This window comes from Patagioenas fasciata, chromosome 3, assembly GCF_037038585.1.
Source record: "Patagioenas fasciata isolate bPatFas1 chromosome 3, bPatFas1.hap1, whole genome shotgun sequence".
Taxonomy (NCBI): Eukaryota; Metazoa; Chordata; class Aves; order Columbiformes; family Columbidae; genus Patagioenas; species Patagioenas fasciata.
In genome coordinates, this window is record NC_092522.1 from 42,374,630 (window position 1) to 42,400,514 (window position 25,885).

Consider the following 25,885-nt stretch of genomic DNA (forward strand, 5'->3'; position numbering starts at 1 on the left):
AGGGTGAGGAAGATCCAGGGATCCAGGCAGTGCTTCTTCATGGTGGGGATCATCTGGGAGGAAACTGCCTTTTAAAATATTAAAATTGCCTCAGTGAGTGGCAGAGCAGGCCAGAAGGCTTAACAATCGCAGATATTTGTATCTGAGATGAAAATAATGTGATGCCAGAGAAGAGCATGAGCAGCTGCGAGAGAAACAGGGTGATGCCTCCTTGTGGTGGCTGCATGCAGAAGGCTATAGGGGTGTGGAGCAGCCGTTCTGTGAGCAAGAGAGTTTCCCAAGAGCTACTGGGCACAGTTCATTACTAAACAGAGCAATTCTGAAGTTTTTCTGTAGAAAATGTAATTGCTTGAGGGAGGGGTGTGTGTTTTTTCTCCCCCTAAAGAAAAAAATAGAGTTTCTCAAGAGTGTTTTGATGCATCTGCTTGGATCTCGTATCAGATGGCTAAAAGCTGAAGCTAAATTGTGCATCTGTACCTTTGGGGCTGTAATCCCAGAGAAAATACCACTGCCTTGGGGTAGCAGACTCTTACCTTTCAGAAAGAATAAAAATAGGTGTAATGGCTGATTTTATTTCCAGGAGACACATAACGAGAAATATTAGTGAAGGGAGAATGAATATTAATAAGTTGAGGGACTGTTGTTAGAAGGACTGTTGTTAGACTGTTGTCAAGAAACTACATGTTCCAGTAGAAGTGGTTCCCTGGGTTATCTCTGAGAGTTAATGCAAATGTTCACAAGACTTTTTTCTTCAAATGTTCAGAAGTCCAGGCTGAGGAAAGTACTCATTCCAGGTTGTAACATCAAGGAGAATTAAAGCAAATCTATTTTACTTTCGATAGCCAGTTGGTACTTAAAGCGTTAACTGATTCATGTTGACTTAGTTTATTTGCTTTAATATTTGTACAGCCCCAGTGTGCAAACGAGGCTGCGGATAACTGATTTAATACCCCATCAGGACTTCCTCTCATGGAAGACTACTCTCAGGGTTGTCAGCGCAATAAATTCATTTACTGCAATTTCATCAGTTCCCATGTAACTAATCATATATAGTTTATTTGTTGATTTCTGGTCGGAACAAAATAAGCTACAGGCAGAAGCAAATTCATAGTTCCTTGTGAGTTGTTAGGCAATGCTTGTAACCTTTTGGTCTAGGCCGATCTGAAAATGCTATGAAGTAATAGAATTTCAAGTAATAAGATAGCTTATTTCTCCTTTGTGTGTGTGTGTATGTGTGTGTGTGCTTTTGTTTGTTTTGTTTGTTTGTTTGTTTGTTTGGGTTTTTTTGGTTTTGTCTTTTTGTCTCCTGTGCAAAACTTCCAGATTCCCATTCCAGGAATGCTTTTTTCACCAAAATAGCCAAGACAATGAGTCTCTCTGATATGCCTAGAGATAAATGTACTGTGGTTCCTTTTGAATTAAAGCTATTCTTAAAATAAAATGCATTTTGTGCTGTGTGGGTGACCAATACGTGAGGTAGAGGGAAAAATGCAAGTTACGGTTACTGATCTGTCAGTTCGTTCAGGTCACTTACTCCTCAGCTGAGTGTCACCTGGCACAGGCTTGTCCCACAGCAGCCATTGCTGTGGTGTGCATTGCTGTTGAACTTAGTTTAAATCCAGACTAAACCATGAGTTATTAGTGAATAACTGATTCTATTTTGATACAGCAATTTTAGTTTTAATACACAGAGAGAAGGATGCAGGAAAAGTAGGTGTGTGATTCCTATGAACGCCAACAGCACAAACATGTATGACCCCAGGAACTGAGGGCCCAGCAAAACTTGTACTTTTGATCTGGCCCATGGGTCTCATAGCAGCCTCGTAAAGGAAGAGAATGGTGTACTCCTCTTGGCAGGATCCAACAGTTTTGCAGGCCAGGTAAGATTTTATTCAAAGAACCAACTAAAAGCAGTTCTAGTTAATATACAGTTGTAGACTTGTCAGTTTGTTTATCTCCCATTGTTAACATTCATGTCAGTGTAATGCAAATGACTGGCATTTATCAATTTACTGGTTTGAAGAATTATCTAGATTTTATCTACATTTCTGTTGTCCCAGAAGTCAGTATTATTTTCAAGTGTGTTTGGAAATCTTGATTCTCAATTTAACCTGTTAGTTCCTACCAGACAGCAGTGCTTGCATATGCGTTTGTTTGCTCATTTATACTTGATTGTATTTTAGAGAGAGGTCTTTTGTGATCTTGGACAAGGAGTGTTGGAGAATGCCTGGCAAGGTTGTAACGCTTCTCTGCTGGCGTGTGGTCAGACCAGCTCAGGGAAGAGGTATTAGATGATCGGATGCAGTACAAACAGAGGCCTGGTGCCCATTGTGCGAGAAGCTCTTCAAATGCACCTGGAATCTGGAAAAGAAGCAGCAGTACCAGGTGGGATTAGCACAAAGTGTCGTTTGCTTCCAAGATTTTTCCAAGTTGCACGTATAAAAGATTCAGTTAATTTCAAATGAGCAAAAATAGAAACTGTGAGTATATGGAACAACCTAAAATCCGTAATGGATCCTATAAAATAGCATTGAATAAAAAGTTGATGTACTATAGCTAGATTTACAGATAAACCCTAGAACAATAATTTGTCACAGGTGTAATTAATTGATCCCTAATATAGGAATGGAGCATGTTACTTTTTAGTAAACCTTTTTTAACAACTGTTCCAACACTAATCTTCCTTTAACTACCATAAAGTGAGCTGATCGTTAATCTCCTTTATGTGTCCTAACTTCACTCTTACCAGCATATTCATGAGAGAGTATTTCCAGCGCCTCAGTAAAGAAAATGCTTTCCTCTGTGTGCCTTTATAGGGTACAGAAGCTTTACAGCGCCATACCTCCCCTGTACAGTAGGAGCGCTGGTTTTAGCTGTGCAGTCCAGTCTTGTAGCTGCTGGATGCTCCTGCTCCACCGGCCTCCTGCGGCGCCTGCAGTGCAGTGGGTTCCAGCGCTGCTGCAAGCACAGAGCTGCGCTCCTGTGCAGTGGTGCCTTCTGTCTGCGAGAGCACCACCCTGATTCCTGAAGGCTGCTTGTGACTTACTCCTGTGTTACTTCCCTTGAGAAAGAGCGCTCTGTTTTCCCTAACCAGCCTCCGCAGCTCTGTGCCAGCCACGTGTTTTGTGTTCCTTTGACATCATCAACTGTGCGCCCTTGTGATGAACACAACAGTGGAAACCCATTCCTTCCCATCTCACCGTATCAACATGGAAAAGCAAAACCCTATTTGAAGTCAAGTTACTGCTATTCCAGACAGTTCTTGGATAGAGGAAAAAAAAATCGTGTCCTGGATCTTTATTTTTATTTTTCATTCTTAACCCTGGTCTTAACCATTAGAGAACAGGTTTCTTTTTGGTGTTAGTGGATTTGTTATTGCATCTCTTAACATTTAATACCAGTGCCTGTTGAAGTCCGTTGTCGGCAGAGGTGGAGAGGTGTCTGCAGAGCAGGTGACACAGGACAGCCTGGGGTTGGGGCTGGTGAGGATGAGGAGGGGGCTCCAGCAGGGCCAGACACCCATGACCCATCTCTGCAGCACAAGGAGCTCAGCTCCCTGCAGCTCCTCACCCAGGCAGCTCCAGAAGCTGCTCAGCCCTGGCAGGCAGGGCCAGTCCTGGGCTCCTCTGGCAACGGGAGGGAGACATCTCTGCAGCCAGGGGTGTTTCTGTACCCCCTTTCTACAGGTGCAGGGGGAGTGGTATTGCCTGTTGCTTAATCCTGAGAGGCAGTAGGTCATTTGTTTTTAGGCACACATTTGCTGTTCTTGTATCTAAAGCAATTCTTCATGTAAATGATGTTCTGATACAGTTAACTATCACAGCCTATTTCCTTTGTGTTTCCGCGGAGTGTCATTTTCTGTATTTTACTTAATACAGAGCAATTAATTTGGTAGTTTTTCCTGCCATTGATATCATACTTTAACAGGTTTTTCTGCTGCTGATATAATATTTTAACAGGTTTTTCTGGATGGAACAATCACCAAACAGTCAGCTATAAATGTGATGGATTTAGTAGGGAGTGAAAGGCAAAATCCTCAGGATCTGAAAGGGACAGACTGAAGGAAGGAACATGTGTAAATCTAACCACACTAGAAAATGTCATCTTTTTGGTTGGTTTGTTAGTTTGTTTTTTTAAAACCTTTCCTGAATGAAACAGATTTCTATATATGAAAAAAAAATAATTCCCTCCATTCAGGATTTCTTGCTGTGTGGCTTATAAAGATACTTAAATGAATAAAGCCTGAGATGTGCTTCTTGATCCTGTTTTGTGAAATTATGGGAAATTTAGGGGCTTAATTCTGTTGGGAATGCTGACCCTGTATTTCACGTGCTGCCTTAGGGCCATCAGTCTGGATGATTGTATCAGTCCAGGCTGGGAGCTGTGCTGTGTGTTTGGGCACACGGTCCTGTACAATGTTCTGCTGAGGACACCTCTTCGTTCCCTGACTGCATCAACTTGTTTTCCTGCACTGATTTGCTGTTTGTAGAAGTATGTTTCAGAATTTGATATTTTAAAGCATCTGGATGTGGTTCTGGGCAGCCTGCTCTCAGTGGCCCTACTTGAACAGGGGGCCTGGAGCAGGTGACCTCCAGTGATTCTGGAAGCCCTTTTAGTTGTGATGCCGTGATTCCGGAATTTGTGCTGGTAGGGATAAGCACAAGGGTTTTCTACACCAGGCAATGTAGAAAAGAACACAATTTCAGAACTGACTTCAGGAACTTTTGCTAGCACAGCCACATTAGACAGGGACTGCCACTCTTCACTAAAGGTGTAGTCATGTTAGAGCATAACTATAGGTGGTAGCTGAGTAAACTGGCTCTAGTGTCAGCTTCTGATTGTTTTTTTTTCATGTAAATGGAAATAAAATCTATGATCTGCATCAGGTACAGGATCTTAGTTGTTGGGGTCTGTTGGGATAGAGAGCTGAAATTCTCTCTTATTCTCACCTTCTGCTGCAGATTTGTGCTGCTTGGAGAGCTTGTGGAGCATCCGTGTGAGCTCTGCAAGACAGTCTGTCTGCTGCACTTGAAGGAAATAAGCCTGGTTGTGGAATTCTGATACAGACTATCTCTGTTAGGCTAGTGGCTTTTTAGACTAGAACTTGGGTTTTGGATTGAATGTAGGGGTTTTGCTTAAAACATCATGGGGAGGTTTTCTGCCTAAGTGGGAAAGAAATGACCCAGTGGTACTCGCTAAATCGCCTGCTCACTCACTCACTAAATGTTCTTTTTGCAGGAGTAAAATATGGCAAAGTACAAATTCTCTGAACCTGACTACTGAAGTGCAGAAGGTGTCTTTTCATCTGCTGCTCCTCCAATGCTTGTGAGTTGCTTCCGTTATTTCTGGCAAAAATGTCATTGAACCAGTCAATAATAAGAATTTTAAAAGTCAGTAGTTACCCTCTTTACCAGTTATGCTGCCATCCAGAGATACTTGGGCAGGCTGGAGAAATGGGCTGATGGGAAACTCCCGCAGTTCAACAAATGGAAGTTCAAAGCCCTGCACCCAGGGAGGAACAACCCCATGTACCAGTATATACTAGGGCTGCCCAGCTGGAAATTGGGTAGTTAAGAACTTAATATACCTGAATGTTAAAATAAACATGCAAAAAGTGGACAAGAGATAAATTATGTGTGAAATCTACTGGGAGACAATTGACAATAAATAGTAAAGTGTAAAGCACAAGAGAAAGCACAAATAGAAACTTGTATCTGTTACTGAGAAGCTTTTTTAAATATTCTTTTTCTCAGATAGCATCTTACTAAAATATGTGGGTAGACTTGAACTCAGTGTATTGGTTTTCCCCATTTTTTATCTTGTCAATACTCCTGTGTCACTTTCTAGTGGTGATCTCATAGGCATGAGAAAAGCAAAGGATTCTCCTTTTAATGTGAGATCAAAAACTGTCCTGAGTGCCGTTTTTGAGGAAACGATCCACAGGCGATGTATCTGAGATTATTCACTGCATTCTGATGAAACTTCTGTCAATCTCAAAAATGTTTATGGCTGACAGGAGTATTTCTGTTTTCTGGTTTTTATTTATTTATTTTTTTTATTTTTATTTTATTTCATTTGCAGTGAAGAATGCGAGACCTAACAGCTCAGGTAACGAGCAGTCTGCTGCTGTTTCCGGAGGTGACTATTCAGGCACTTGGGGAAGATGAGATAACCCTGGATTCTGTGCTGTTTGGGAAGTTTTCTGGAGGTGAGCATTTTCCTTTCAATTTGGTTTTGGTATTAAGTTGTTATTGCCTGGAGGTTACCTGAAGCGTAGGTTTGTAGTATCAGCTGTGTCGGGCTGGGGTTGTTAAGATGCATCATGTTTAGAGAGAACAGAAAGGATGTTTTAATGGTTAAAAATGCTAATGTTAAAACATCAGTATGGTCGAACTTTGAAATTACAGCAACCTGCACCTTGTGCTATGGAAATAATTTAGTGAAACATGCTGAGCCAGTGAGACCTCTTCAATTTTTAAATAAAAAAAAGGGCAGTTTTCAGAAAAGTAATAGCGTTGTTTTGGGCCATATTTATTTGTACCGGCTCAAGGTCTATGACCATCATCATAACATCACATGCAGAAATAGTTCTCCTGTGATGTTACAGAGGCAAAACCCCCTGCATTTTCTCTTCTAGTCTGAACAAAAACAGAAGGAAGAGGGAGGATAAGAGAGGATAAGCGCTGCAGCCGTGTTTCCAAAGTATTTAATAGGATGCAGATGAGTATCCAGTGAGAGTTGCTGCAAGTGGCTAAGCAGATTAGGTAGCTGACTTTCTAGGTGATTGGGAAGTAGAGCTGGGTGCCTGTCTGGATGTCCAGGCTTCTGTAAAGGGCAGGTGGAACCTGACAGTAAATGCAGTAATTGAGTTAATACTTCCTTGGAGTTTGAAGTGGTTCTGTGAAACACGATACATTACATTGTTTCTGTGATCAGCAGGTGCGAAGGGTTGAATTTACTCCTGCAGTGCCCCTATTAAGATAATTTCTTGTTGAAGTCCAAATCCCTGCCCGAAGTAGGCATGTGTCAGGTCATATTAATGAACTAGAAAGGAGTTGGCTTAGATTTGTTATTTTTGAAGTGTGCTTGAAGACTTGCATTCCCATATGCATTTAGATGATTTCTAGCAAAACCAAGCCAAATATGGTCTAAAGCCTGTAGATCAACACATTGCCATCTCTTTCCCAAACAATCGAAATTCTCCAGTGCAGGAATGACAAGTGCAAATGCAAAATAATAAGGTGGCTAATTTTAAGATGTATTGCTTGAGGATTTCAGTGGGTGATTTCAAATAATTGACCAAGACTTAGGTAAGTCAGTCTTCATTTCTTTGGTACTTTCATGGGAGGGAAGGGGCAGTTACAGTGGTTGTTGAGTTGTTTTCAGTCTTCTGTTGGAAATTTGCTGTAGTCAGCTCTCTTTTCTCTTACAGGGAGAAATGGCCTGGCCTGGTTGGCGTGTGGCCCTCAACTGGAGGTCGTGAACTCATTGACAGGAGAGCGGCTCTCTGCGTACCGTTTCAGCGGAGTGCATGAGCAGCCGCCCATCGTTCGCGTGGTCAAGGAGTTTTCCTGGCAGAAGAGAACTGGACTCTTGGTCGGGCTGGAAGAAGCAGAGGGGAGTGTTCTTTGTCTGTATGGTCTTGGAATATCACGAGTGGTTAAAGCAGTTGTTCTTCCAGGAAGGGTATGTGCTTTCTATTGCAGAACCAAAGCTTTTCTGTTGTTGAGTGCTGCATAATCCCGTTTCAGCTTTTTTGCTTTGGAGCATTTCTTTGTAGGAGGTGTTTTTTCTAGGTTGCATTAATATACGTTCACTTCAGAGTGTCCAGTCAAGAGGGCCTTGATGTAGAATCTTGGGGTTAATGGCACCATTATCCTTTGAGTTTACTGGTAGTAAACCAAGTTTTCTGATTTCATTGTAGAGCACGTAGTTGCCTGAATCTCCACTTTCACAAAAAGACAAAGAAAAGGAAAAGAAAGCAAAGAAACCTCACCCTTCAGAGTGTCTGTAACATACATCTCCTAAATGCTTGATTTCTGTCAGAAAGACTGTCTTTTAGCTATCTCAGACTTCCCTGGTTGTGCTGTAAATGGCTTGGACACATTGCCATGAATCAGCCCAGCAAGCAGGTGACTTCAGAGCAGAACATAAAAATGTGCTGACTTAGGATAGGGAAAAAGAGCCTTCAGTGAGTTGTCTGACAGTCCGTGGGAAGACTGACTCTTTTCCATGTGGGTATATCTTCTGTGGGCATCTAAGTTGTAGAGGTTAACACAAACTTCTTTGTTCATTCCCAGAATGAGCTGGCAGTAGTCTAGAAGACTATGAAAAGCGAGTGCATAGTGCAGTGGAAAAATGTGCAATTTCAGGAGCTTCTATGGGGAAAATAGAAGTGTTAAAACTGGGAAACATTTGTACAATGAAAAAATCTTAGAAGAAATACAAGTTAGAATCAACACTTGAACTTTGGTTAGTTCTGCAGCAAGATATGTACTATTGCTCTGTTTTCCTCATAAGGGCTGTCAACACTTGGCAGAGCAAGAATTTGAATAATCAAAATGCTCTTGATAGTCCTTCAAGTAGCAGAGAAGATTAGAAATTTTAAGCAAGTTGAAAGGTAAATTCTGTAGCGGATTGCCAGGCAGCGTAGTCATAGCAAGTGCTTGATGGGGGAGAAAGAAACCTTTGGGGCCTAGGGGCTTGGTTATTTTTGCCCACCTCTGTGGGTAAAATAAAAAACACAAAGAAGTGGACCCCCTTATGATGCTCACTTATTTGTTTTATTTTCCTGTAAAAGTTTGTTGCTCATGTAAAGTTTCCTGTCTTCATTGTGTTGCATTTTGTAAGAAGGCTGAACGATGGCCCATGTTGTTTTGTTATCTGGCTGTAGTGCAGGAATGTCCGTGTGCTGTGTCCCTGCCCTGGGGGGTTAATTATTCCGAAGTAGGAAATGGAAATTGGTAAGCTGTAATAGTAGAATGCACCGTTTACACTGCAACTGAGTTCAAAAACTGTAGGAAATCTAGAAAATGGAAGGCAGTTACAGCTTTTTGAACAGGTCACACTTTGTTTTTCTTGATATGATTGGAAACAATGTTTTGGTTTTGAGCCTTATGCTCTGTGTTTACTTTCTTGTTTCTGACGTGCTAGTTCTGGCTTCACTTGTGAGTGATTTCTGTTTAGCCTGTCAAACAGCTTAAGCATTAACTTGTGGGTTTCCTGTAGGTAACTGCTATAGAGCCCATAACTAATCATGGAGGAGCCAGTGTGAGCACTCAGCACCTGCACCAGGGTCTGCGCTGGCTCTTTGGAGTGGCTGCAGTGGCTACAGATGTGGGTCATCTCCTCCTGGTTGACCTTTGTTTGGATGATTTGTCTTGCAGTCAGAATGAAATTGAAGCATCAGGTAAGCTTGTGGTTTTCCTCCTAGAATTTAAAAGAAAGAAAGCTGCTGTCTTTTGAACGACCAATATGCATCCCGCATTGAAGATACTGGTGTGCAGACACTTATGACAAGTGATTACAGGTGGCAGTTGACCTTGTGTAGTCCTGACCTCTGCTTCAAACTGCGAGTGGCTTAGTACTCCTTCTAGTGTCCTAAATGCCCATTTCCCACCAGGTTCCCTGTGTCACTCTGATTCTTGCCAGCCAGGTGTAGGAATTTGACCACCTGAGTCAGTTCAGCTGCCTGGGAGGAAATTTAGTCAGGGTTGCCCTATTTCTTGAGAATGTTCTGCTGCTGCTGTTAGTGGCCTTGGGGCAAATTTTAGGCTTGTTTTTTAAAATCAACACGACGTGTCAAAAATAGTGCATTTGGGTGAATAAAATCTCTAATTTGTTTACTCAGACTGCATCCACTGATTCAGCTGTTCCATCAGTGGCTTCAGGAGTTGAGGTCACTTCAAATAGCTTCATCATGAGGCCCAAATTCCTGCTTTACAGAGTCCAAGAAGAATTTATCTGTGAAGGTTACACTGTTAGTTGGTTTTGAAATGCGAGTGAGAACACCTGTCTGCTCTGAGTTTTCTTCTGTTCTTTGCATACAAGCAAAATGGACATAGCCAAAAAAGTGTTGTGTAAATGGGTATTTCACCTGGGATGGTAGAATCAGATTATACATCTTGTCACCCAAATGGCATAACACATTGATTTATTACCTGGTTTTGTGTGTGTAGATCTAGAAGTTGTCACAAGAATTCCTGCTGAAGTTCCACAAAGGAGAGAAACTGTGACCAGAGAAGGGAGACATCTGTCCTTTCAATTACAAAATCCTTCAGGAACAGCAATACCAACCCTGTGCTACATAAGCAGAAGCAATCAGCTGGCTGTGGGTTTTTCAGATGGCTACCTGTCCCTCTGGAATATGAAAACTTTGAAGAGGGAGTAAGTAGGCCTTGACACCTGGCCATGCCTGGAGGGGCAGGGTTCTCAGTTGTTTTCTGAAAGAAGTATATTAACGAGAACTTTTTCAGGGGCTGAAATTTTGCGTATAATCTTGCCATGTTTAGAAATACTCCCCTCCCTGACCTTTTTTTGTTTTGTTTAAAAAAATACTTGTAGGTACCATTCCCAGCTTGAAGGAGGAAGGATTCCTGTCTATGCCATTACTTTTCAAGAGCCCGAGAACGATCCTCGGAATTGTTGCTACTTGTGGGCTGTTCAGTCTACACAAGAAAGGTGAATAAAAACTTACTATAAGCCGCTGATGTATTTTACTTTCTGTTTGTTCACATACAGTTAGGACATGTATATTTGTTTTGTTTATTTAGCAGTGGAGGATATTTCCTCAGGTACGGAAGTTGTTAAGCTTACAGTGCGGTTTTTACAGGGTTGAACAGACATGAAGAAGGACCTACTTGTTCCTACCTTCTGAAAGCGGGCAAAGCAACAGAGGCTTTATATTTTTGCCTACATGAATTCCTTTGTTTCTTGAAGACTGCTTCACCATTGTATTGAAAATACCATGAGAAGTATTTGAGGCTGCAGATCTAGGATAGTAAACGCACTGATAAGAGCCCTCTGACCCTAAAGAAGGGTGATGACGGTGTTGCTGATTCCCTGGTGCCAACTTCAGCAGCCTTTGGAGCCTTCATGTTCAGTTCCCCTGGGAGAAAGGAATCCCTGTTCAGCAGAAAAGTCAAGGGTTTCCTGCTGGACTGATGAATCAAACCAGTATGTGGAAGGGTGCAGTGTGTGCAAGAGAGGGACTGGAACTTTGGTGGGAAGAGAAGGGGAGAGACCTCTCTCTTTGAGCATCAGCAAGTTGCTTCATCAGCTCAGCTGTTCACAAAGTGACAATTGTTTTAAGTTTGACTTTACAGCAGTTTTGATTGAGAGCTCTTCACTGTGAAGAACTATTTCCAACAATGTTTAGTCCGTACAAGGTGTTAAAGCTTTCAAATGGTATGGGTAGCATTTGCCCCTGAAGCTGTTAGTGTCACATCACCTCGTTTTTGGTTTAAGGGCTAAATGTGACCAATTATCATGTTTTGGGAAGCGGTGTTATCCTTTTCAGCAAGAGCATGCCATTAAGAAACTTCAGTCAAGATCTAATAAGATGAGAAGGAGGACTATAAAGCAGCTTTGTACTCAAATTTCATAATTGCTTCCTTTTTCAGTGAAGGTGATGTTGTGAGTTTGCATCTGTTGCAGTTAGCATTTGGTGACAGAAAGCGCTTGGCGTCAGGACAAGTCCTGTATGAGGTAAGACGTGCATGTATGTGCAAAGAAGAAAAAGGTCATTTTTCTCTGAGTATCAGTTAAGTTGACAGGGGTCATATCTACCATCCAAATTGAGAGATGAGAAAAAAAAAATCTTTTGCCAAATCTTCTTGGGCATGGCCTTTGTGCACACTTTTTGAAAACAAGTTGTACAACTTCATGCTGCAGAATTTTGTGTTGGAACTAGATTCAGGATGTTCTACACATGGATGTCCTCTCGTTATGTGCAGTTTTCTTAGCTGCTGCAATGCCATGGCTACGGGAAATGCTAAATTTGGAAAACATGCAAAGCCTTTACAGCCCAGCTTACCCATTACGATTTCACGCCTCATTCTCTTGCGTGTCCGATGCAGTTTTTATTTGCCATTGGAAAGAAGCTCACGGGAAATACACATATATAGCATGCATATTATATTGGATATACACATTCTTTCATATTTAGGTATAATGTACGTTTTTATGTCAAAACGACCTTTTCTCTTTTCTTTTATTTTTCCCCAGAGTCTGGAATACTGTGACGAAAGGTACAGTTTAGATGTCACGGGTGGAATCTTTCCCTTGAGAGGGCAGACCACCAATACCAGATTACTCAGCTGTCAGACTGTAGAAAAATTTCGCAACCATGTTGACAGAGAGGACAGCATTAATGAAGGTTTGTTCTGATGCCTGTGTTTGGTTATTCTAAAAGAAACGGGTTTGAAATCTAAGCAGTGAATGCTGTTCTGTACCCACTGCCTGAAAGTCTTACACATTGAGTGCACCCTTGGATGACACCAAGTTGGGCAGGAGTCTTGATCTGCTTGGGGGTAGGGTGGCCATACAGAAGGATCTGGACCAGCTGGCTTGATGGACTGGGTCCAGTTGTATGAGGTTTAACAAGGCCCAGGGCCGGGTCCCGCACTTGAGTCAGAACAACCGCAGACAGCGCTAGAGGCTCAGGGAAGAGTGGTTGTAAAGTTGCCCCATGGAAAGGGGCCTGGGGGTATTGACAGTCAGCTGCATATGAGCCAGCAGTGTGCTCAGGTGGGCAAAAGTCCAACAGTATCTTGGCTTGTGTCAGAAACAGTGTGGCCAACAGGACTAAGGAAGGGACCGTCCCCCTGTACTTGGCCATGGTGAGACCGCACTTCAAATACTGTGTTCAGTTTTGGGCCCCTCACTACAAGAAGGACATTGAGGTGGTTGAGCGTGTCCAAAGCAGAGCAATGAAGCTGGTTGTCCGGCATTGGAACAGACTGCCCAGGGTAGTGGTGGAGTCACCGTCCCTGGAGGTGTTTAAAAGATGTGTAGATATGGCGCTTAGGGACGTGGTTTAGTGGTGGACTTGGCAGTGTCAGGTTTAGGGTTGGGCTCAATGATCAAGGGGTCTTTTTCAGCCTAAATGATTCTATGAAACTGCAATCCGCTTGTCCATTTTTCCTCTCTGATAAGTCCTTACACCTGGAAGTTCTTATCACAAGGATGTTTGTTATTTTGTGGATTTTTTTTAAATTGTTCTTAGTAAAGGTTATGTTTCCTGAGGTATATAACAGAATTCAGCCAAAACAGAAAGCGATGTTTTAACAATACCAGGTATGTGATATTTTTGCTGCAAATAAGAAACAATGTCTTGTCTTCTACAGCAATCTCTCCTGACACCAGTGTATCGATCTTCAGTTGGCAAGTGAATACCTATGGTCAGGGAAAACCATCTACTTATTTGGGTGTGTTTGACATCAATCGCTGGTATCATGCTCAAATGCCAGATTCACTAAGGTAGATTTTTGCTAAGGTTGTTTTCAATATCTGTGCAAATAATGCGTTTGACAGTCGTCATTTAGCTCATGGTCTTCTTTTCTTCAAGGCCAGAAGAATTCCTTGTTGATTGCCCCTATTTTGCATTGTGGTCACTGGATGCTGTAGTAAGCATGACTTCTCCAAACCTCATTTTGGATATTCTGGTACATGAGCGGAGTCTAAGTAGGGGAGTTCCTCCTTCTTATCCACCACCTGAGCAGTTTTTTAATCCAAGCACCTATAATTTTGGTGAGTATTTCACCGCTTTTAGTAGCGCTGAGCTAAGCTGATGTCAAATGCCAGTTATTTGTTTTCCTATTCCTTGCTTGTCACTGAAAAACCGAGCCAAAAAATCCCAAAGCCCTAAAAGCCAAACTCGGATTACATTGTACAAATGAAGTATATAATATAGTGAAACATAGCTGAGAATCTGCTGCGTTTAGGGTTTTGCGCTTTTGTAACGTAGCCTGTGCAGGGATGATATTTATCAAATGAAAGGACTTTGAACTGAAGCTCTAAGCACAGCACCTCAGCAGGAGTAGAGAGAGAATTTCTACACACAGTTATGATATTTTTAGAAGAAGTCTGTAAGTGATCTGATGAAGAAAATAGCTACTGAGTTACATATTTTCAGATACTGCTGTTTAAAACATGTGAGCTGGTCAGAACAGAACTGTGAGAGTACAGAATCTTGTCAAATGTTTGTTTCTGCAGATGGTACGTGCTTGCTGAACTCCGGAGTCGTTCACATGACTTGTACTGGCGTCCAGAAGGAGGTGATCTTTGGCTGATTCTTTATTGAGAATGTCAAGAGATGTACCTGTTCTAAGTTTTCTGTTGCCCTGCACTCAGTGCAGTAGTTCATGCTCGTCCTCCCCAGCCATTCACATAATTGCAATCACATCCTGCCAGTTTTTTGCAGCTGGTGATGTTTGAGGTCCACACTTGGGACTGCAGAAGTACCCTTGTCTCCTGTTGAAGCACAACCAGGGATTGAAGGTCTAGAAAGGAATACAACATTGCTCTAGGAGCAAGAACAAAAACATTGTGGAAGTTAGGGAAAGCTGTTCCTTCTTTATTACCCATCAGTCAAACTGCCTGCATGATCTTGAGTTAGGGTTTTGATCTCTGATTCACTTGAAAAGGGAGGACAGAATGGAGAAAATGAAAAATTATTTGAGTGCTTGAAAATAAATTAATTTTTTTTTTCTCCCAAGCTTGACTGTATTATAACTTCCTTGGCGCTGCACAGGTTGTGACAGATAATTTTGAATTAAGTTTCAGCTGACTAAATATTTCCAACATAAATGAGCTTCTCCACAAACAGGCATAGAAAGGGTTTTCCAAAGTGGGGTTTAAAGCTGTGTGCTAGTTTTAGTTTGTATAGAATGTCTTTTGTGTCGGTGCTGAAGGAAAAAGAACAGCCTGTGTATTGACAGAAAATTAGACAATCCTTGATTAAGCATTGCAAGGGCCGACCTTCTGTTTTACAGGAGTTTCTTTTTTTAAACTGTAACTGTTGGTTTGGTTGCCATCTTTAAGACTCTCCATAGTCCTGCTTACTCGGATTGCTAACCTACAGCATCCTCCTGATGCAAGCTTTCTGGCAGTTTAAGTGAACATTTATATTATTACTTCTCTTTGTGGTTATCCAGAACCTTAGGGATTGGATAAGAATGCTGTCTAAATCTGTGGGGTTTGATTGATGTTTCAGACCTTGAATTTTTTAAAGAAATCCGGTCCTTCAATAAGTGAAGCCATTCACGAGAGCTACAATAGGTGTCTTGTAGCTGGCCTGCTGTCTCCAAGACTAGTTGATGTCCAGCCATCCAGCTTGAGTCAGGTGAGTGCACATCAGGGAATCCAGGTCAAACGCATCCAGCTTGTCTGGCAGGGCATTAGAGGCTACAAGACAAGATCATCTGATTTTCATATTATTTGGAAGTTGCATTGAAATAGAGATCACTGACTTGATTTAGCAAAAGTGTGCGTTCTTAGATCCAAACAACTGAGCTTGACAGGGACCAGGCCTCTTAGATCTGTCTTGAGAGACCCATCTGCTGATTCTGTGCCACAGATGTGCACAAGGAAGCGTGCAGATGATCAGCGAGTCGTTGTGCAGTGGAGCAATGAGTAGGAAAGGGAGAGCAGTCTCCCCAGTGGCCTCATCTTCCTGCCTACTGGATTCTTCACCAGATTTGTGGAAGTGCCTTAGGGCAGATGAAGCTTCTACCCAGCGTGGTAGCTAAAAGAAATCTCTTGGCAAGTTGGTTGAGCCCACAGCCTGATGTAGGCTCTTGCACTCTAATCAGGTGTTTTGATGTCAGCTGCAGTTGCTGAATTGTGGCTATATCATGTAGAGTCTTGTTCTGCGTTTGAGCAGACATTTCTTTTTAATGTTAGCAGGACACATTTCAGAGTTATGGTCAGGGAGCATGGTTTAGAGTTTTGTTTGCCTCTGTAAAATAGTATTTGGTGTGTTTCTTTGTCTGAAACCAGTGTTAAGAAAAACGTTGGAAATATCACGTGTATTCTGATGTGTAGAAATCACTTTGAATGTAGTGAATTTACTACAAAGGGAAAGATACTTTTCAAGGTGTTTAAAAAAAACAGCCAGCCAAAGTTGTTGTTTGGTTGGTTGTTTTTATGAAAGATAATTTAACCTGAAAGGCATACCTGGGCATTATTTTTCTATAGGATTGCCACCACATTATAATACAGTCCTTGAACAGCCTAGAATTTAAACCTGTTAGAATTTACGTTTCACTTGTGTCATTTTAGAAAATTACAACTTAATGTTTTGTGTGTCAGACCTGCTTCATGTCTTTGCAGTCTAGAAAGCTCCTTGACCTTAGTGCCCCTGTTTCCATGCAAGCATGGCAGATTTGTATTTGTTCTGTTCCCTTTGTGCGTTCCTGCTGACAAACTTAGATCCACATAATGCCTCTTGGGTATTACCAGAGGATGTTACTGAAATGATTAGTGGGAACTCAGTAAGTTGAGACTATGATGCAGAGACATGCGAATAAAGATTTGAAATAGCCTTCATTAGGTTGAAATATCAGAGGAAAGTTCCGCGTGTTGCTCACACCAGTGAGCAGTCCAGCCTGTGGCTAAATGAAGAAGAATGCGGAATTAGTTGCATGTGTACTATTTGACTTTGAGATGTCTGAATGAGTATGCAATCCGAAACAAACACCGCTGATGGTTCAGATGTTGCAAGTATGTAAGGCTCTCATTTTATTTTGTCTGTTCTGTTTAGGAGGAGCAGTTAGAAGCAATATTGTCAGCTGCTGTCCAGACAGGTTCCTTAGAACTTCTGACTGGATGCATTAAACATTGGACATCAGCAGGTAACACTTCTTACATAGTTTTCATGTGATAGATTTTTTTTTTTGTTTGAAGTTGTTGATTCATTTCTTCTTTGTTTTCTTTCTTTAAAGAGCAGCCAAGTTCTGCTGCTAACTTACGGTTTGTTCTGCAGTGGACATGGAACAAAGTGATCTATACAAAAGCTGAATTTGACCAAATATGTAAGTACTAGTGTAATCATTCTGCACACATAAAATTATTCTTTCTAACTGAGCTTATTCAGTAACCTGCCTGTATACCAGAGAACTGTAGAATCATAGGACACCAGGCTGGAAGGGTCCACAAGAATTATCTGATCCAACCTTTCTTGGCAAAAGCACAGTCTAGATAAGATGGCCCAGCACCCTGCCCAGCTGAATCTAAAGCGTTCGATGTTTGGGAATCTGCCACTTCTCTGGCAAGGTTATTCGAATGGCTGGTTATTCTCATCAAGAAAAGCTTCCATCTGTCCAATCAGAATCTCCTCAACCGTAATTTGAACCCATTACCACTTATCTTTTCCATGTGACTCCTGGTAAAAAGGGAGTCTCCATCTGCTTTGTAGCCACCCTTTAAATACTGGAACATGGTGATGAGGTCTCCCCTAAGCTTTCTTCTTTTTTCTGGGCTGAACACCCCCAGTTCTCTCAGCCTTTCCTCACATGGTGGCTTCTCAGTCCTTTGATCATCTTTGTGGACCTTCTCCGGACCTTCTCCAGCCTGTCCACATATTTTTGTTTAGTAGGCACCAAAACTGAACAGCCTGATGAGCACTGAGTAGAGTGGGATAATGACTTCTTTGTCTCTGCTGGTGATGTCCTTGCTAATGCAGCTCAGCATCCTGTTGGCTTGCTTTACCACAGCAACACACTGTTCACTCATATTGAGCTTGTTGTCCACCAGGACCCCCACATTCCTTTCCACAGAGCTGCTCCCCAGCCAGGTAGATCCCAGACTGTGCTGCATTCCTGGATTATGTTTTCCCACGTGCAAGACCTGGGAAGTATATTATATGACACATGGTTATTTAAGTGTACTTTGAAACTCTGCAATTGCTCTGTAGGCTAATGATTTAGTATTTATTCTTGTACAGGTGTTCCACTGTTTGATGGCTCTTGCAAGTTCATTGACCCACAGGCACTTGAGGCTCTTCGGGTCTGCCAGTTGCTTTTGCACAACCTTAGGACAGTCTTAAACTGTTTTCTAACAGAAGCACAAGAGCTTACTGAAAAAGGTTTGTAATAGTATCACTATCTCCTTGATATTTTTGATGAAGATTTGGAATTATGCTTGGGTCGTAACTGTGGAAACATGAGCTTTTGTTGGTTTTGATGATTAGAAGACAGTCACATTCAGCTGGGAGAGAGAAGGGGCTCAAGGCTGAGAGGCTGAGACCACCCCTTAATATGGATTGAGTTCAGGGAAATAGGTTGTTGTGGGGTTCCTGCAAGTGGGTCAGGGAGGCTACATTCAGCAAGAAGCTGTGTAACCATCTGGGCTGAAATTACAGTAATTGAATGTGGTAAAGCTGAAAATTGTTCTTATTAATTCTTAGCAATTTACAAATGCATGCAAATATTATATTGCAAATTACTAAAACCAGGAAGCATAAATGAGTAACTTGTCAAGTAAATTACCTGAACTTCTATAGCTTTCAATAATATCAGTTGTTTTGGGCATATTGAGGAGGGAGATGGAAGAATTTCCTTTTGCTGTAGTAAACACATCTGCCACGTGTCTTATTCATAAGTGTATTTAAGAGCTCAGGCTTTTCTATTATGGTTCCTGTTTTAGCCTTTAGTGAATTTGGTTCTTTGTAGGGGTTGTTTTTTGTTTTGGTGGTGACTGTGAGTTTTTTCTTCAACTAAGAAAATGAGAGCAAAAAATGCCAAGAGAAATATTTCCACCATGCTAATTCAAGACTTTCTATTTAGTCTGATGAAGGGAGTTTTGTAAAAACTAAAAGAATTGCATAACACAAATAATCTTATGCCTTTTTTTTCAGGTTTTGCAGACTTGACCAATAAGCACATGGTCACCAGCCTCATTTCCTTGTACACACAAGTGGTCGCCTGGTTCTGTCGATCCAGTCTCCTTCCAGAGGGTTTAGGTAAGCGTCAGCTCTCGTACATTGGTAACAGGAGAACATCCAGTACAAGATTCATATGAACACAAGCTTAGCTGTGCTTTTGTAAACGTTCTGCTATGAACAAGTCATGTTTTTCAGTGTCAGTGCATGCTGAAGGTCTGCTGGTGAAACTGAGAGGTAACTGTTTTTTCAAGTACTTGGTGTAGAATACTGGAAGCAGTTTCTTTCCTGGATGTTTTTTAGAAATAACAATAAGCCTCTGACTTCAAAGAGTTGCTCATGTCTTCAGCTTAAAATGCTTGCAATATTAAACAAATTATTATTAAACAACACATACCTGAATGCTTGTTTTTACAGTAAAAGCATCACCTGCATGTTTTGAATTCCTTATTGGTTGAGGAAAAAATACTTTTTTTTTTTTCTTAATGGTGAACTTGCACTTACACTACATGTTCTGAATGCTACATCAACTGTAAACTTGAAATGGCACTTGAGAAGGAATTGAGTCTCATGTCTCACATCTCTTTCGGCAAAGGCAGAAACAGAATTGGCTTCTTTCAAAGCTGGAGGCTTGCCTGTGTTTCTTGATGCTTAGCTAGTATGGGCAACTGTCTTTTTAGGCAAAAAAATCAGTTTGAAATTGTGATATTAATGCTATAACATGCTTTTACTTTCTTGCCTGTAGATGACGATATGCATTTGTCTAGACCTTTCTACAATTATCCTCTGATTCAGAACTACTATACTGCTCATCGACAGAAACTTGAGCGTTTATCAAGGTAAGAATTACAGGAAAACTCTATAACACTGCCACTGCAAATTCAGAAGAACAAGTGAATGATGTTCATATCCACAGTTGTATTGGTTGCGTTTAATGCCTTTACACGCAGTATTCTTCAGTGATGTGCGTGCTCTGTTGAACACAGAGGTTACTTTCCTGTGGTAAAATGTGCATATATACCTCTGCTTATACCATTTGTTGGCGTGACAGTTGCACACAACCCGATAAGGTCCAGAGCTCTCAAGCGGACAGCTGATGGCTTTTTATCATATTTGTACCCCATTGTATTGGCCTAAATCTCCTACTCAGAAGTACATTTCTGTAATTGAGTAACATAGTCCGAATTCCATGTAGGTGGCACACCTCACCCTGTCCTGGCTATTGGATCAAAGTCACTTGCTCATGTAAACTCTTTTCTGGACTGGTTTACTAGCATGCAGCTGATATGTCTTGGATTAGAGGACAATAGTTTTTTCTTTGCAAATGGTACTGAAAAGTAAAGGAAGACCTAAAGAAGCTTAGGCTATGGCACTGAGAATGAGATGCTGCAGTATGAGTTAAGGTAGAAGCTGCAGTGTATTCGGTGTTGACTTTAAAGTTCATCCTGCACAGCTGCTCAACTTACATACAGCGTCAAGCTCCTTAGAAGCATTACAACATCTAGTCCTCTAGTGTGCTGCTTCTGCATTTTATCATCAGGAAATTAAGGGGTAGCATCACAGTCAGCAGAAGATGGTGATGGGCTTTTGGAGACTGTGATTTTTTAAAAGTACAGCTGTCCCTAATTGAAATGGCATGTGTATAGAAACGTAAATGCTGCTGCATTTCAAGTCATCATCATGTTTTTGTATGTTTGCTACTTTCTTGGACTCGTGTGAGCTTTTTTTTGTGTATTGTCTGGAGGAAACGTGTTACACAGAGAGCCTGGAATTAGTGTTTGGTTTTGTCCAAATTCTCGGTACCTTTTGTTGCAGAGGAAAATGGGATTCTGACTGCTTGATGATTGATGGACTGGTTTCCCAGTTAGGAGAACAAGTTGAGAGGTTGTGGCGGAGAGATGAAGGAGGAACTGGGAAATATCCACCTGCTAGTTTACATGTGAGTGATCTGCTCTCTGGAAACAACAATAAACAACAACCAACCCCTCCAAACCCCACCCAAACCCCACCAATTTAGGAAATACAGGAGGTTTGATAAAACTTTTTCATTTCAGGCACTGCTGGATGTCTATTTGCTAGAAGGTGTTGAAGAAAGCTGCAAACATGCAATTGTATCCTTTCTAATTATTTTTATTACACCTTCACTACAGGAACATAAATATACTTACATGTTTGTCACCTGTGTGTCTAATACCATTTTCAGTTAATGCTTCAAACACAATGCAAGTGAAAACATTTAGTTCAGAATGAAATCATTGACTGGGGCATTGGTTCAGGTCTTTGTACGGTGTAATTTTTATGATTTTAAATTTTTTTTTTTCAAAAACTCTTCTGATATGATTAAGCAGGGTTCCTGAAATGTTAAAGATAAAAAGCCCCTTTAGTCTTTAATTTTTTTAAGCACCCCTTAAAAGCAGGCCTGTCTATGGCAAATGGCTGCTTACTAGAATGATCCACTACAAGGGGCTGCATCACAGCTAAGGGATTTCTAACGGTGCTTTACCAGGACGTGATTTTTGCTGAAATATCCCTTCTCCCAAGAGAAATTATCCCTTTTCTGAGAGAAGAAGATATTTAAAAACTGCTACCCCGGAGCCATCCTCTGAGAGTATGGCCCTGAAAAGGGATGTCAGAAGGAGAAAATGACACTACTGGTGAGCGATCCACATAGCGATCTAAACCCAGTTTTAATCACTCACAGCTAAGTTGTATTGTAAGGATTCCATAGTTTACATTGTTTTATACACTCTGAAATGAGGAAAAAACCCAAACAACTGTAGGATCTGTTTTATTTTGTAATGAAGCACTGGATGTTCAGATGTGTTGAATGTCCAGCTGGTAGCTCCACTGACTAAAGAGGGAACCTGAGTTTATAAGGGAAGCAGTTAAATATGTAAGTTTACCTTTCTGAATGCCTTAGAGAAATCAAAGACTAGTATGGCTGATTTATCCAGAATGCAATTTTCTGCTTAGGACATGACTCTCTCCAGGTTATAACAGCTTAAATGGCAAGACTAAGACATTAGTATTCTCTGCCTCCTACCACTTTTATATTCTCATTTCCTTGTGTCTTTTCTAAGTGCAATGTGATATATTTTTTGTCTTACAAATTTATTTGCCTTAATTAGATACTTGATACCAGACGATTTACTTGCTGCTGGATATCAAGCATTCCTTTCCAAATAAGACAGAAACTTCAATTGACTCCTTTCCAACTGCCTTTGCTATCCCTTGGGGTCTTGTTAAGCTTATTCAAGGTTTTTGGCTTCTAGATCACAATGATTATGAAGTAAGTATGTTACAGTTTAGTTACACACGCATTGCAATACAAAGCTGTCATCTGTCAAATGATGGCATCACTGTTGATAATGCTTGATATTTGAATTCTCAGAACCATCTGTTTAGGTTATTTTCAGCAGACCAGTTGAGCACTTACATGTCCTGTATCAAGTATTTCATTAGTCGGTCATCTAAGTTCATTTAACACACATTGACCCCTAAGAAACTTTTCACTGTTTTTGTTGCATTTGAATTCTCAGAGCTAGCTGATTAGTTTATTTTCCGCATAGCTGTTTGGTTTAGGTACTTTGCTTTTTATAGTATTTCATTAGTTGGTCATATAAGTTCATTTAACACACCCTTACTTAAGAAACTTTTGACTATTTTTGCTGCATGTGTGTATGTGTATCTCTTAACAAAGCTGATCTCTACCTACCACAGAGTGCACTGGCCCTGCTCTTTCATCCAGCTACAATCAAAAGTGTGTCATGGCAACATGTGAGAGTTCTTCAGTCCCTCATGTGCCAAGGAGAGCACAGGCAAGCGCTCAGATACATCCAGATGATGAAGCCACCAGTGTCGAGCAGCAGTGAAGTGCGGCTTTTCCTCACCGTGCTGTTGTCCAATAGGTAAAGAAATACGTCCCACTGTTTGGCCTTCAAGTCTTGTGAAAGGTGGAGAACAAATAAACCAGTCACAACCCCCTACACTTCCTTTAAACTTTGAACGCAGTAGTTTTGGAGCATCTTTTTGGTTATACCATTTGTATTCCTTTACATCTCAAATAAATGAATTTCAGGTGCCTGGTGGAGGCTTGGAGTCTGTTGCAGCAACATACCACCAAGTTAAACATCGAAGAGCTGTTAAAACACATGTATGAAATCTGTCAGGAGATGGGACTAATGGAAGACTTGCTGAAGCTGCCTTTCACAGAGACTGAACAAGTAAGTGTGGACAAGGAAAAAAGTGATAATCACCTCTTTGAAAAGAGAAGAGGCAGAATCCTACTAGATTTTTGGAATGCGTTATTTCTCACAGGAATGTTTGGAGAAGTTTCTACAGACCAATGCTGGTGTCCAGAGTCGTGAATTTCTTTTAGTCCACCATCTGCAACGTGCCAACTATATCCCAGCACTACGGCTGCATCAGTCAATGAAGGTTAATCCTACGGTAAGCATTAAAGTTCTGTCAAGTGTGCAACCTTCAGCTAGGTGTTACCAATGGGTTTTGGTAGTAGTCACAAAAAATCCTGCATTGTTTTTTGTACCCTTCTTTGAACCACTAGGACTAAGTTTCTACACCTTAAGTTACCTCTGAACCTAAAAATTGAATAAAATATTATTGACCACGGTTGACTCCTCTTAAAATAATCTGTTTGCATGTGAGGAATAAATATATATTTTCTCTCTCAGTCAATCTTATAATTCAGTTATTCAGATACATATGTGTCATGTAAGGCTTAGATTACTGGAAATTGCTTGTGTCACTCCTTTCTGTGGAATGAAGAGTATATTGTATGTCATCTCTTCTATCTTGCCTGCAAATTGATTTTTTTAGCTGAAAGCAGTCTGATGGCCCAAAATTCAAAATTTGTTTGGTATTCTTTTTACTTTTTTTTTTTTTTTTAATTTCCTCAAATTGTAGTGTGAGCTCTACAATTCCTGGCCTTTCGTGTTACCACTTTTATGACAAAAATTCATATCTAACTTCTATTTCTCAAAATAAGCAGATCAAATTTGGTGTTCTGTGAACTTCTGTTATGACTCTGTGATGCACTTGCTGTTTTCCGGAACCGTAGGTTTCCAGTGAATCAAACTTATAAGGTGGTCTTGGAACTTTTTGGTCTCTATATCTGAAAACTCATCCAGCCAGGTGTGTGTAGGTGGCTTTCTGTTACTTATGTTAATATCCACATCATATTGTCCAAGGTAATTTGCAGATGCCCTGTGCATTCAGTCACTTCAGACATTGGTGTTTCAGGAAAAACAAGGCACACCTGCTATTGTATTGTACAAGCCATTTGAAAAGTACAGGTGATAACATGTGTATCGCAATAAGGTTCTGCAGAGTGCCAGAACTGTTTTCACTTAAAGGTGAGGGTTCTGTTATTATTCCCATCTGCCTTCTGCTTTGCTAAAAATACCAGGTGAAGTTGGTGTGAGTTGATGGGTAGAACTTGCTGCTGCTCTGGGCAGGGCATGGATTTTACTCTGTCTCTAAGGGAAATGCAGCCACTACTTAGAAATAACACAGATAGTTCTGTGCAATGAACTTCTTTTAAGTAGTTAACTTCTTGCTTTACACTTTCCATTCATCAGAATGACTGTGATCCTTCCTTGAGAGACACAGAAATTTTCAGAAATGCTGTATTAGACCAATATGACAAGATCCTTCCGAGAGTTCAAAGGAAGCTGGTGGCAGAAAGAGCTGAGTTTTACCATTTGCCTTCATCAGTCCTGAGAGAAGGTAAGTTTTAGGGGGTAGCCATCACATTGGTTAGACAAGGCTGATATGTTTTCCTTCTTGCTTTCCAGTCTCCAGACCAAAGCCGTTATCAACAGTAACAAAACAAGCCAATGCACAAAATGTGTGTATTTTCATCAATAATGTATTGTCCAAAATTGGAGAAGTGTGGGTAGGAAATGAGCAGAAACCCAGTTTCTCACAATATGATAGGTAAGCAGCCTCTGAACAAAGTTTAGTCTGGAGCTACATGTTTGGAAAGAAAGAAAAATCCATCAGAATGGTGTTAGTGTTTTGGAGGGAAGATGCACCTGAAGGAAGCTTTGGTTGGCTTCTTTGCACACATAGTGAAGAACCTTTAAGAAATAAAAACATCGTAAGTAATCTTAGGGGGTAGAGTTTTTCTGCTATGTTTTTCTGGTGTTTGACTGACTTGATTATCTGATCAAACAGAAATGTTTTACCACTTTCTGCCCAGTTTTGCCTTCGTTTCTGCCTCTTTTTATTTAAAGATACGCAGAATTATGAAGAGTGAAAAAGTAGTTATCTGATGATTTTCCTACAGGTGGTATGGTCAAATAAACTTGAATTCTGGGATGTTTGGACTTTTGGGGGATGAAAGTCAGTGAAATTTTCCTTTTAATTCCAGTCCTAGCGTTACAGAACCACCATCAGTCCTAACACACCGTCTCCCTGATGCAGAGTGGCCCAATGCATTTGTTGGGACACTGGTTACAAAATATTCCTGAAAATGTTCCAGGTATAGTATAGTAGTTCTATAAAATGAGTATTTCAAAAAGGTGTCATATATATATATATATATATATATATATATATATGTATGTATATGTATGTCTGTGTATGTATACACTTTCTGTGTTTTGAAAGTGTTTTATTGACATTTAGATTGGTATCAAAGAAAAGGTCAATTTAGGGACACAACTAAGTGGAGAATTTGAAGTGGTCCCATCATTGAATGTAGATAAATTTTCTTCTGACATGAGAATGACATAACTGGTGCAATCAAAGAGAAAATGCCTGTAACTTGTTCATGAGCCTGATAACGTCACCCCAACAGTAAGGGTTCACCTGCATTTCTAGTTCATTGTATGTCTTTGTTCTGTATCATCTCAGATTTCTGTAATGCAGTAGGTTTTTTATATTTATTTTCATATTCCCAATTGTGTCTCTTAATAGATTGCTGCATTCGGTGGTTCGTCCTGTTCCTTCATGTTCTGCAGCACAGGGTGGTTGCTGGCAGTC

General features: G+C 40.8%; 1 protein-coding gene across 1 annotated transcript; it reads left to right on the forward strand.

The window, feature by feature from the left end:
- The first annotated feature begins 6,087 nt into the window (after positions 1-6,087).
- LOC136099649 (protein ELYS) lies at positions 6,088-24,839 on the forward strand. Its single transcript, XM_065834086.2, has 24 exons — positions 6,088-6,208; positions 7,433-7,686; positions 9,229-9,409; positions 10,179-10,386; positions 10,564-10,680; positions 11,622-11,706; positions 12,226-12,376; positions 13,347-13,479; positions 13,568-13,749; positions 14,215-14,276; positions 15,215-15,343; positions 16,763-16,853; positions 16,944-17,033; positions 17,945-18,085; positions 18,857-18,961; positions 19,626-19,719; positions 20,696-20,819; positions 20,935-20,991; positions 22,023-22,169; positions 22,601-22,788; positions 22,959-23,103; positions 23,198-23,329; positions 24,478-24,625; positions 24,694-24,839. The coding sequence occupies exons 1-24, from the start codon at positions 6,088-6,090 to the stop codon at positions 24,837-24,839; spliced, it is 3,231 nt and encodes a 1,076-aa protein (XP_065690158.2).
- Positions 24,840-25,885: the final 1,046 nt, after the last annotated feature.

Excerpts from the sequence above, each read along its gene's own strand:
- LOC136099649 (XM_065834086.2), top strand. The coding sequence starts at position 6,088 with ATGCGAGACCTAACAGCTCAGGTAACGAGCAGTCTGCTGCTGTTTCCG. Across the intron at positions 18,962-19,625 it reads TCTCCTTCCAGAGGGTTTAG|ATGACGATATGCATTTGTCT; the intron begins GTAAGCGTCAGC and ends TCTTGCCTGTAG. Across the intron at positions 20,992-22,022 it reads AAAGCTGCAAACATGCAATT|ACGATTTACTTGCTGCTGGA; the intron begins GTATCCTTTCTA and ends ACTTGATACCAG.